Below are 12,889 nucleotides of genomic sequence, written 5' to 3'. Positions count from 1 at the left end.
GCTTTTGTAACCCACTGTTAATTATAGGGTTAAAACTTGAGTAAAGAAAAATTACACAAAAAAAAAAGCATCAGGAGAAGTGCAGAAGTGTGCACCACTGGGCTTAGATCCTGATGGTGACTGACCATCCTGGCAAGTGAGCCAGGCACCTAAGCTGATCATAAGTTGTGCTTTGGCAACTTGGACCCTAAACAGACAATGTTTGTCTTGCCAATGACATAACTGCTGCAGTTTAGGCCCAACCCAAAATCTCCTACATTACTGGAAGAAATTTAAGAGGGAAAAAAAAAATCAAACTGCAGCACATTTCATTCTCAGGCCACTTTTCAGACACCCAATGTCATTTTACTCCCCAGCTCAACACTCTCCCACTTTATCCTTTGTCATCATTCCACAGAGGCAGAGCTCATCTCTCTGGAGTCCACTAACACAAGGCAGTCTAAGTAAATGCATCAAGCTGCGAGTTTCTGGCAGGTTTGAAAAGTGGAAATGTTTTTTATAGCAACCAATGAGATTCTAGCTATCATTTATTTAGTACATTCTACAAAATAGTAACGAGAATCTGATTTGTTGCTATAGGCAACATCTCCACTTTTCAAACCCGCCGGAAACTTGCAGCTTGATAAATTTATCCCTAAGTGTATGCTGTGGAAGAGATAATATGGCAATATAACCTAAAACCTAGAAGTACCAATTATTCCCTAAAGGATTACTACAATGTGCTATAAACTTGAATTTTGCATCAATGCATTGGAATTTATAGAAATGGAACAGAATAAACTACAGTGTTAAAAGAAAAAAATCTTCAAAATAAACATGTGAAAGTGCATGTATATATATAATAAAGAACAGTTTAATAAAAATTACTACATTTTTTGTACTTTACTTTCCATACAAAACAGTTTAATCAATAATGTAATAATATTAAAATGACTTCCAGAGTCAACCCATATAACGAAAAAGCAAGGCTCTCAAACCATGCCATGTATTCAGTCATTTTACGCTGGAGATGTTGCCATTCGCCCTGTCTCCTCAAGACCTATCGTCATTGCTACGACTTATCAATGAGACTATGTCCTTCAAGAGTCATTAGGAAGACCAAATAATTTTACAGTGCCAGCTTCACGACTGCTGTCATATTTCCCATCCTTATCGTCACAGGCAAAAGCCAGAAGGTATCTCTTAGGGTGCCAGGCTACGGTGAAAGTGGGAGACTCGCACTGAACTTCACACAACTTCTCACCTAAAAATATAAATGAACATCAGAACATAACATACATAATCAGTACAAGGTGTGGCTTTGTTAAATCTTATATGGAATGTATATATTATAGAGTTTCCATTTCTCGATAGAACTTAATATGTCCGACATTGTCTTTTCTTTACTGTGTTACCAATGACAAGTTATTTTTCTTTGTTAGCAACCATGTCGGACTCAGAGGTTCTCTTCAGTGTCTTTCAAAATAAGATAAAGAGGACCCATTACTTTCATTTTTCCCCCCCAAGAACAAACTATAATTATCCTCTTCTGTGTTCTGGCTTTTGATGTTCTGTAGACAAAGAGCCACCACTTTCAATTCTTTTCTGAGATTTTTCTCAAATATATATATATATTAAACAAAGGAATTTTATATTCTGTGTGCATTTGGCCTTTAAATTACCAGTAGTCTTGTGGGAAAGAAAAGAAAAAAAAAAAAAACAACCTTTGCAAACATCTAGAATTGAAAACATTCTAAATATTTACTTTTATTGATATTGGGAGGCAAAAATTAATGCATATAGCATGGCAATAACCAAAGGCGAGCCAAGAATCAGGTTTCTGGTGGATTTTGTAAAATAACTAGTTTTAGCTATGACTTCCTATCAAAATGGAGTATTTATTTAAATGAATGGCTATTACATTGTTAAAGAAAAAAAAAGGGGTGTGGAGAATTAAACACCCCACTTTTATGATTCTATCCCTTAGGATCCTTTATTAAAATCCATAGTGTGTGTATGTAACATATATATGATTTATTATCCAAAGACTTGTTATTCAGAATATTCCAGAAATCAGAGGGAAAAGGTTAATAATTGCACATATACAATCACAAAACACCTCCTTTTATAGACAATGTGAGGAAAAATGTAGTGAGAAAGAGACTATCAGGAGTAGTGTGGGTAAACTCAGCGATCATTTTCTAAATATGTCATGCATTTTAGTTATAATGCTCTAAATTATGCGAAAAAGCCCTTTCTTTGGAAAGACCTCCAGATAATAAGTTACATATTGGTGTATGCATATCAGAGCATGAAGAAAAATGTTATCATTAGGAGCTCTGTGTTGGACATAGCAAGACCTATATCACTTCCTTCCCACAGAACATCAGTGAACAAGTCACCAATGTTTACTATAGGTCACCATGGCACCATTATACCGATGTCTGTAAGATCACATTCCCCATGAATCTAAATAGGCTTTATTACATGTGAACTGTATGCCTCCTAGCTCTGTGACGTTTAATCCATCAGCAAACAGCCAAAACGTTAAAGACTATAGGAGCAGGTGCCATCCGAAGTGGGATGTAAGTTGCTGGCCGCCTAACCGTGGCGCAGATCATGGTGAGCCTATGCCATATATAGTGAAAGGGTACAAAGCTTAGATAGTTGTGAAGATCAAAGAATAGATATAGCTACAGAAAAGACTTCTTGTGCCTAAGAGGAAAGAGAGCTAATTTGAGGAGACAAATAGCTGAACAACTTTCATCTTAGTTTTAGCCTTATAAATTCAAACTTTTACTGTACAATAGGATGTGAAAATTTAAAGATTATAGGTATTTCTTAATTTAGTAATAATGCATAAACTTCTATACTCCCTGTAGCCATCAGTCAGCATCAACATATTGTGTCAGTAATTATGGAAACCTCATAATCCAAATCCTCATCACAGCTCCATTCAATATTTTGATGTTTACGACATAATTTATATGGAAGCCAGAACACATTTCATGCAGTCTTATCAGCATACTAAAGCAAAAGGCAAGGGTTACACATGGTAGGTAATATCATGGATATAACCTTGGTAGTGTACACAAACACACGTCACCTACTGATACACTCCCATACTAAGAAACTCACCACTCCAACTCAGGTTATTATTTTCCCAAACTTGTCTGCCATCTCCCTCCTAAACCCCTGATCCATTCTCTTCATCTACCTACACTGTTCCTCCTCCATTCAGATAAAAAAACATTTTCCTACACTACTCCTTATTCTCAGTGTCTCTTTTGCTAGCATATCATATATTGTATTGTAATTGAATACCTGTTTCAACATGTGCAATGTCAATGAAATGATCCTCAGACGCAGATGCTAGCATTTTTCCATCATAGCTGAAACTTAGTGTTCTCACAGGCCAGTCCAATCTAGAACTCAAGAAACCAGAATTTCATTTAATACAGCAGAGTAATGTAGGCAAAATTATCAATGGAATTGGCACTTAATATTGAACTAAACATTTATGTATAGCATGGCTTCTACATAACATTTGTTTTCTGCAAGATTGAAGCAAAAATTTCTACTTCTACAGTAGCAAAAAAAAAAAGGGAATTGAACAAGCAAGTATGTAAAATGAATGAATAAAGCGCTACAGAAGCTGCTGGCGATATATTAATAAATGATGATGATAAATAAAATTAATGAATAAATGAAAGAAAGCCAGTCAACAGCATAGAAATTGCATCATGTCAGGTAAAATGGAAAGAGAGCCTGGCAAATAGTTTTACAAGCAATAATTTGGTTTTACAATATCATGCTATAGCCAAAGGGAAGACATGTTCATCCTTGGAAATAAACCAGCAATTTAACTCAGCAGAAAGCACAATGCTACATGTTGGTACCTACCGTGAGAAGCAACGTACACACACTAGCTCCTCTATGTCCCACAAACTGACAAGTGCATCCGCACTGCCTGTAGCAAAGTACTTCCCTGTAGGGTCAAATTTTATGCAAATGCAATTGGAAGGGTGAGCGTTGATTGACTGAATTGGCTTGAGCTCTGGATAGCTGAAATAAAAAGTAGACACTAAGATGTGTGCCAAGTAAAATATATAGTGCAACCTGAATAAATAGATCAAAAACTGAACTGAACTAAAGTCAAATTTTGTTTAGTTTATCAAATACTTAGAAATGTAAACATTGAAGGCCTGGTGGTAGTCCCTTCCCCGACTACAGAAAACCTGACAACAATTCCCCCGACATGACAACAGCGATACTCTGTTACCGACAGTCTGTTCATGTCAACATCAACATCCCGTCAGGGTTACAATTTAGGTGTTTTTCCCCCCTTTATCAGGAAGTAATCAGTGTTGATGTAAGATGTTGAGCTGCAGAGTTCATTGATCCTAAAACCAGTGGGCAAAGTGGAGGTGTATAAAGTGGTATGTCATACCGTCACTTCTCCCACTGCCTTCATTATAAAACTATAAAATTCCATTCACATACATTTTCCATACCACCAGTTCTAAATTTCCAAGTCAACCACTGCCTAACACAGTAACATTAACATTGAGGGGTGGGGGAAGCAAAATGGCAGAAAATAATGTATTGCAAGCTCTTTCCAGCTTTAGGACCTCTACAATCTGCGGCTCAATATTATTTGAAAGTTACAGTGCCGAGCCATGTATATCACAGATAAAAAGTTCAAACCATTTTCATATACTTGTCAAACATTTTGCAGCATTTTGCTCTCCATCCTCATGTTAAATTTATGAATTTGCCAACAGGCAGGATATTTTAATTAAAAAAAAACCTAATGATGTTTTAAAGAACACAAATTACTTTCATTTTATTATGTAATTTATTATATATGCTTGCTATAGTAATCTATTATGGAAAACAGATTTAAATCATACAAAGAAAGACAGATAAAATACATCTTTGTCATGATCTTAATTTTTTAAAGGAGACAATGCATCATAAAAATCATACCTCAATTTAGGCATGGGATTGCCCCATGAACTTGCATTTTTATGGGGACAAAAAATTTGTCCAGTTTTGATCGAGCTATAAACAGACACATATTTATATTGAATACATATGGACATCAACAGTCTCCCCTATAGTAACTGTGAAAATTACTGTTACTTTAATGAGAAGTTTAATACCAGTTAATATGAGAATACACAGGAGAATTTTCAAAAAAAAAATTAAACCTTCATCAGGAAATTAAAGCATTTCAGATAATAGATATTTTAAGTGAATTTAAAAGTTAAATAATAATAATTTGAAAGCGTCAATGTAATAACAAGCTATTTTTGTATGTGGCCAATTCCAAATTATGAATGATAAACTAGTTACTTTTTTGGATGTCCAAAGAGTTGCTTGTACAGATGTTAGCGGTGCCTAGCACAGGAGTGTACCGTTTTGAATATACAGGTATAGGATCCATTATGTGGACATGGGGATTATTTTTTTTGCACCATGCTTAAAATAAACTACATTTAAAATGACCATGTTTTCATCACACAGCTTTTGGTACAAGTATTTTAAATTGATTGTGAATGGTCAGATATCACCAGTGCTCTATGGAAAGTTTAACATGATCTGACTTAATAGACAGGCTCATTGTTGATTAGTAAGAGAATTTATACCTCAGAATGTTGATGCAGCCGTTTCCATTGGTGAGAAAAAACATGTTGTTATCATTATTCCAGGAGATTTCATTCACTTCAAACTTGAACTGCTCTTCTGCTCTGGGGCGATGTGTTTTGACATCTATGAAGGTGACTACATCATCCTTATTTCCTACTGCAATGGTCTGACCATCTGGGCTCCAGCAGATGTTAATATTTTCACCTAAAAAATAAATGATTTTACTAAATATACAAATTTTAAGAAATAAAATTAAGGACCAAAATAATTAAGAAGCACAGAAAAAGGGCCAGTCATTCTGCATCCCCTAATAAAGGTAAACTTTATTTTATATTGCAAATCACTCAAGATATCAGTTAAATATTTACCACTTAATTAAGGTCTTTATCCCACATTGCTTATTCTGGGGCGCCGTTAATGCTATCATGTCGTAGCTGGAACAGCTCTCTAGCTGTAAATTTCCAACATCAATTTTTTAAGTCCATGTCTGAATATTTTTAAAAATACCTGGGATATGGAAAGCTGTAACACTGTCTGAACAACATTCCAGATGAAGAGAGTGGAAATGGTTAAGGATAGTTACAGTCTGCAGAACACCCAAGTGACCTTCTGTAACGCTACTGCTTTAAATGCTGATCAGTCTCTTCTAAATCACTTCTATATTTACTTTAAAAAAAAAAAAAAAAAAAGTGACATAAAGGCAGGAGTGAGAATACTGACCCTTTGTGGTAACAGTCGTGAGGCACCTTTCAGACCTAACATCCCATATCCGGATTGTCTTATCTCCTGATGCAGTGACAAAGAGATCTGGGTTTGAAGGGTGCCAGCAAAGTTGGTCCACGCTATCTCCATGTCCACGATAATTAGTCTCTTTTACCTACAATTAAAGATGTATATAGTATTATAGAATGTTAAGAAATCACAAGTCATTTTCTCATCATTGCCAGACAAATATAGACAACAGTGGATTTTGCAGTTCCCAATCCTGTAACCTTTTAATGTACACTTATTTTAAATTATCTGGGGCAAGTTATATGGCTTGTGACACAATTGATGTAATAGACCGAGCAGTTGTTGCTCTTGAGTATGAACAACAAATGTGTGCAATCTGCATTTGTTCAAAATTATGTCAAGTGGGAAAGCTACACCTACATTCAGTGCATCAGGTGTGTCATGTCTGCTAACAGCGTAAACGTGGCTTCTAAAGCATAGCTTGAGTACTCACCATTCACATGCGTCAACATGCCACAGCATGTGATTTCTGTGGGAAGTGGCCACGTGCACAATAGTAATACAGTAGCAGCACAAAATGGCACATTTCCGAATACTGAGTATTCGGTATAGTACATGACCTTTATTTCATAGAGATGTGTAATGTAAGAACAAGGCTGAAATGACCAGAACAAAATGTGTAACCTGCTTTTAATTACTAAATGGTGTGGAATTATTAAAGGTACACAAACCTCTATGTTTACATATTTGTGTTGTGTTGTAAATTTGAAAAACAGTTTCTTTTTTTTTTTTGTTCTGTCCTTGGATAAAGATATTTTCTTGTGAGACAGTGAGTTTACATACAGCAGGCAAGCAGCCATGAGTGTTCCTTAGAAGTCCCTGCTGCTAACTCCCCTTCTTTCTTTGATAGAAAATAAAATAAATCAATTTGCAGTATAGAAATGGAGCATTGCAGATGGAGGCGGGGTTGGGGTTATTTTTTTCAGCATACACATATATGAGATGATCTGGAAAGAGCAACTATGGTGCTTAATATTGGCTTATTTACTTCTTTGGAAACAAGTTCTGTCACAAAATGTACAGAAAGCCTTTCTGTACAAATATTTAAATATATTACTGTGTAACTATTAAATAAAGCACATGGAAAACATTTACAAATGGAGTTAGTGTGCCTTAGAAAGTTAGAATATAAATGCTTTGCCTGCACAAAACTGAAGGAACAGCACAGAATGGCACTATTGACACAAAATAAAATGAAGTAGACAATTATTGTCATTTTAGGAGGTGTTTGCAGACTTGTGATTTTGCTAAAAGAGATCCCTGCATTTCAATATCTGACAATATTTTTAAAGTACTATTTTATTGCTGTTTAAACGGCTACAACTTTTTAAAGAAGTTAACCTGTTCGTATCAGAAGCCAACAGAATCAATCGTTAGATGGCATGAATGCAAGTGGATATTGATGCAGTATAGATGCAAAAACACAATGACAACAAAATGTCCATCTTTTTAAGAAGCATTACAGTCCTCTTTAAGAAAGTTCTGTACAGGAGGTCAAATCAGAGGTATAGACCGGTCAGTGACATATGTACCATGCCGCAGGTAAGCTGAATGGTATATGCCCGGTTAAGGAAGGGGGAGCTCTCATACTGTACACTGCACGCTCACCAGGCGGTCTTTCTCCAGCACGAACACACTGGCAGTCTTATCGAAAGACCCGGATGCGAGTCGGCGGCCATCACAGCTCCAGGCTACCGAGTGCACTTTAGCGCTATGTGCAGGAAACTCACGGGTCTTGTTGTTGCCGCGGAAGTGTTCCTGCAGCCCCAGCGCAGACATGATGTTTTCCAGGGCACACAGGGAAGAAGCGTCATTACACGCACCTTCCGGCGCCTCAGTACCATGACAACAGCGGTAGTACTTCCGGGTTATCAGCCCTTTCTTCCATTTGAAGTCTTTCTGTTTTGCTGAGAGGAGGTCAAAGGAAATTGTTTTGCATGTAAACGGCAGCTCTACCAAACTATAGATTAGCTAGGCAAATCACAGAGAGAGTCTTTCATACAGCAGACACACAGCCAGGATTGTCAGCTCTCAGGAAAGTGATTTGCAATTAGTAACAATGGAGTGACATATTCAGCCTGCAGCAATTGTCAGTAAACATTCGACTTCCTCTTGAAACAACTATATTACACATGGAGGTATCAAACCAATGACCATCTGTAATATGGTAACACCTTACAATCTCAGAACCATTCTTCTCTAGATACTTAGATTACCTCAAAGGATAACTAGGGGTTGGGACTGATTAGCAAAGTTTAGCCCTGTGGGCGAGACTTGGCCCAGCAGCCTATTAAGAACATTTTAAAGGGTAAAAAATGGAGGTAACCCATTATGAGAGTGGCCCAGGTGGAGAGGGGGGCTCTAGACAGCCCCTGACTAGAGTCTGCATTGTGTTGTATTTCATATTCATCTCCTTTTCATCCTGTTATGAGATGGATAGTACAACCTGTAGACAATCATATCACTACAGCACAGATTATATTAGGATATGAGCGTTCTGATCTTGTGGGAGGGAGTGACTTGTCCAATGGGGTAATTTGTAAGAGAGGACTGTGCTGAATTTGAAACGGCAGTGTCATGAGAGGACTGAATTGGAAACAGTGAATGAGCAGACTGTTTCAACAACAGTTATAATGAAATTTCTCTTTCCTGCCATTGGGGGACACTGCGAGACATTGGGGTATATTAGGTGGGACTAGGAGTTTAGGCACTTATTAAACTTGTTTGTTCCCCTGACTCCTCCCCTACTATGCCCCTCCTCCATAGCTCAGATCTCAGTTTTTTCTAACAAACACACTTTTATATGAAATTAAGTACTTCTATCTAACATTTTTATTACATATAATTAAATACATTAGACTTTACCTAGTTAAGGGTAATGTCACATTTAATGTCACTAAAAATCAGTTAAAATTGCTGCTAATGTTTCGATACATAGCCATTAAATGTTATTGGAGGATGTCACACCAGCGATTCCCTCTACTGCTGCCGTAGATAAAGTTACTAGACAAATGCAACTTTACTGAAATCAATCAAAAAAAAAAAAAAGGGTTGCGCTGCTGAATAGGTACAGGATTTAATAATAAATACTGCTGGTGTTCTCTTGAAGAATCAGAAGAGGCACTGTATAACAATTAAAACATTTAATGTAAATATATGCAACACAGAGTACTGGCAAATACCAGAAAACTGCTACACAATATAAAAACAATATATCTATCACTATCTCATAAATATTCCAACTAGAGTTGAGGCAACATATCAGCCGCCGTAGCTGTGGATCAAATAATATTCAGTAATAGAATGGATTGCGCAACCAAACAAGAAGTGTGGCCAACACTTAGTAAAACCAGTCATTGATAGTTACCGTCTAATTGAGACGATAAAAATACAGTCTCAATTTAATGTGGATAAATATGCATCAATAGTAGCAAAATTTATAGGCTGTAGATTCCTCCTTAAGTTGCTAATAAGTCACCTGAATCCCAGACGTCCGTCAGGCATATCTTGCATGGCCTGGATCTTAGTGCTCACTTCCAAGAGTAGTCTAGCCAGCTCCTTCCTGAGTTTAGGGCAAATAGTTGATAACGGTAACCCGTACTTCCAGTCCCGTGACCCGCGTGTATCACGCTCCGATGTTAGACAAATCTTGTCATATGTTACCAGGTGTGATATCCGCGCCGATTCTGAATGTTGGAGCGAGCTGAGGCCAGTAGTGAGAATAATTAACAGTAGTCTCACGCTGATGGACACCAATGGAAAAAGGGGTTCAAGTATTGAGGTAATCATACATCAAAATCCAGTTCACAAGCAAACCCCCGCTGACGTGTTTCGTGCCTGTGCAAGGCACTTTCTTACATAATTGTTATCCAGTGCCTCTTCTGATTCTTCAAGAGAACACCAGCAGTATTTATTATTAAATCCTGTACCTATTCAGCAGCGTAACCCTTATTTTTTGTTTGTGTCTTTGACCAATTTCGGTGGCTGACAGCAATCCACCACGGGTGTGCAGCAGCTGAAGAGTATCTGTACTTAGATTGTTTCTATACATCTTTTACCCTTTGAATCTAAAATTTATAATCACAGTCATCCCGAGGGACTCTCAGGTGAGCGCCAATTAACCCCTACTGGGATATCTTTTACTGAAATCAATGTTATCTAATAACTTTTTGGAAAACAGGTCCCTGAGAGGATTAGATCTGTTCTGAATAAAATGGGAAACCGATCTAGGGGTTCTTTCTGATGAGGAGTGGAATATGGTGGTGGGAAGTACTAGACATGCCACATCTTGTTTTAGGTTTCAGCAGATCCATTTTTACATTGTACACAAAGTATACTGAACACCAACCAAGATGCACGCGATGGAACTGCGCACCTTTTTGGAGTGCCCCAGGTGCAGTATCACTGAGGGAACTTTTAGGCATCTCTTATGGTCATGTCCAGTCCTAGGGCCAAATATGGGACTGCATCTTCTCCACACTACATGTGACCCTTTTGTTATGCCATAGGATCTATCTATCTGGCACTGCATTAGAAGGAAATTTAAGTAAACCACACTTCAAATATATATTGACCTTAACCTCCCTAAGGTTATTATAGTTAGAGGATGGATGGCGACTGATCCACTTAGTGTACCTCACTGGATTAATCTAGTTACTGAAGTATGGAGGCATGAGAGCGGTTCATGTATGAAAGTAGAAAGGCCATACATAAACACCATAAGATATGGCACCATTGGTATGAATCAAGTTATGTTATCCACCCTCATCAGGATGATATGGTGGGTTTGGGAATTTACCAGGTGGATGGTTAGCTCTCAGCCGTGTGCAGCTTCAATTGATCTGACCTGAAGTGTAGTAAAAAAAATGCTATGTTGAAATCATCACCCTAAAAGTTCACTAGATATCACTGTATAATGTTTATAGCGACATAGGCAGAGATATATGTTAGTTAGATGTTAAATATGTTATTTGTATGTTGTAACTAAAAAATTGCAATAAAAATACTTTATTAACTTTTTGGAAAACAGAGCGTATAAACTAATGTTATGTCACGATTTGAAGGTGGTTTTTGTCCTCAGCATGTTAAACCTTAAAATTGCCAGTGAAAAAGATTCAGTGATTATAGTAGTGATTTTAGTTGTAGAAAAACCATTTATAAAAATGAACTCAACAATTTTCCACGGTGGAATTCCACAGCTGAAAATTTGCCAGTGTACAACTAACATATAGGAACATATTTACTAATAAAATCAAGTAAATGTTTCTGCAGCGATATCTTGAGCAGTAGTTACTCGCTGAGAGAAAATTGCTCATATAAATAAATAGATTTTTTAGTTATGAAAATAATTGCCAGTGCGACGCTATCCTTAGGCTACATACCCATTGAGCCTGAGGTTTTAACTTGTTAACATTTTGATATTAATATATAATTTTCAACTGTACTGAAATGTGTCAGATACACTGAAATACAATAAGTAGTGTTCAAAAGGCGCAACACAAGTTAAACTCACCATCATCATTTATTTATATAGCGCCGTACAGAGAATATTTGTCATTCACATATCTCCCTTCCCCATTTAAGCTTACAGTCTAATTTCCCTAATATACACACAGATTAGTGTTAATCCTTCACATCCAGCTGAGCAAGGGAAAACAATATTTTCAGCATGCCTAGTTGCCTCTACGTTCAGTTGAGCAAGGGAAATTAAAGTTAATGTTTTAAGTTGTAATTTACATCTGTTTATAAAATAAATTGCATGCCATATTGATGACATTTACATAGACTTTAATGTCATTGCTTTGTAAAGTTAATATCATTACAATGACATTTTTAGTCCCTTGTTATTTTTTTGGGTCCCCCCATCATCCATTCTTTTTGAACAACATTCAGGGGTATATTTACTAAACTGCAGGTTTGAAAAAGTGGAGATGTTGCCTCTAGCAACCAATCAGATTCTAGCTGTCATTTTGTAGAATGTACTAAATAAATAGCTAGAATCTAATTTAATTAGCTGCTATAGGCAACATCTCCACTTTTTCAAACCTGCAGTTTAGTAAATATACCCCTCAGAATCTAAAAATCCCAAGTACAGCCAAGAATAGAGTGAAAAGTGCAAGTTTTCTACAATCTAATACTTCGAAAACTTTAACCCAGAAAAGATGTATTCCATGTTGTTGGGCATACAATATATAGTATCCAGGGACGCAAAGAGGGCAGGGCCATGGCCTGCCTCTGTAGCGGGAGGAGCCACCAACCTGGTATGGCCATGCTTCATATGGTAGCTATGGAAGGGGCCCCAAGAAGTTATGGTACTGGGGCCAGAAATTCCTCTTGTCAGTGCTGATTTTATCCTTACAAGAAGTATTTTTCAATAAATTCAGTCATATTTAGTAACAGAATGTAACGTTTATCATTCAGCAAATAAACATGTTTAAATCAACAATGCTGCCCAAGTAAGTACATA

General features: G+C 36.9%; 1 protein-coding gene across 1 annotated transcript; it reads right to left on the bottom strand.

The window, feature by feature from the left end:
- Positions 1 to 833: 833 nt before the first annotated feature.
- On the bottom strand, positions 834 to 8,253 carry THOC3 (THO complex subunit 3). The gene is made up of 6 exons (XM_075209200.1): positions 8,032 to 8,253; positions 6,352 to 6,508; positions 5,631 to 5,835; positions 3,883 to 4,044; positions 3,304 to 3,404; positions 834 to 1,243 (listed from the first exon to the last, which is right to left on the bottom strand). Exons 1-6 carry the CDS (start codon positions 8,200 to 8,202, stop codon positions 1,080 to 1,082), a joined length of 960 nt encoding a protein of 319 aa, XP_075065301.1. The 5' UTR covers positions 8,203 to 8,253; the 3' UTR covers positions 834 to 1,079.
- Between the last annotated feature and the right edge of the window lie 4,636 nt (positions 8,254 to 12,889).

This window comes from Mixophyes fleayi, chromosome 4 (assembly GCF_038048845.1).
Source record: "Mixophyes fleayi isolate aMixFle1 chromosome 4, aMixFle1.hap1, whole genome shotgun sequence".
Lineage (NCBI taxonomy): Eukaryota > Metazoa > Chordata > Amphibia > Anura > Limnodynastidae > Mixophyes > Mixophyes fleayi.
The sequence above is the reverse complement of the archived record's forward strand: the minus strand, read 5'-3'. Positions and strand labels throughout refer to the sequence as shown.

What these genes read in the sequence shown, in the direction of transcription:
- THOC3 (XM_075209200.1), bottom strand. Translation starts at nt 8,202, where the DNA reads ATGTCTGCGCTGGGGCTGCAGGAACACTTCCGCGGCAACAACAAGACC. An exon ending in TGCTGGAGAAAGACCGCCTG is followed by an intron (nt 6,509 to 8,031) that starts GTGAGCGTGCAG and finishes CTTTAATTGTAG; the next exon opens with GTAAAAGAGACTAATTATCG. An exon ending in GGCTGCATCAACATTCTGAG is followed by an intron (nt 4,045 to 5,630) that starts GTATAAATTCTC and finishes TTTTTATTTCAG; the next exon opens with CTATCCAGAGCTCAAGCCAA.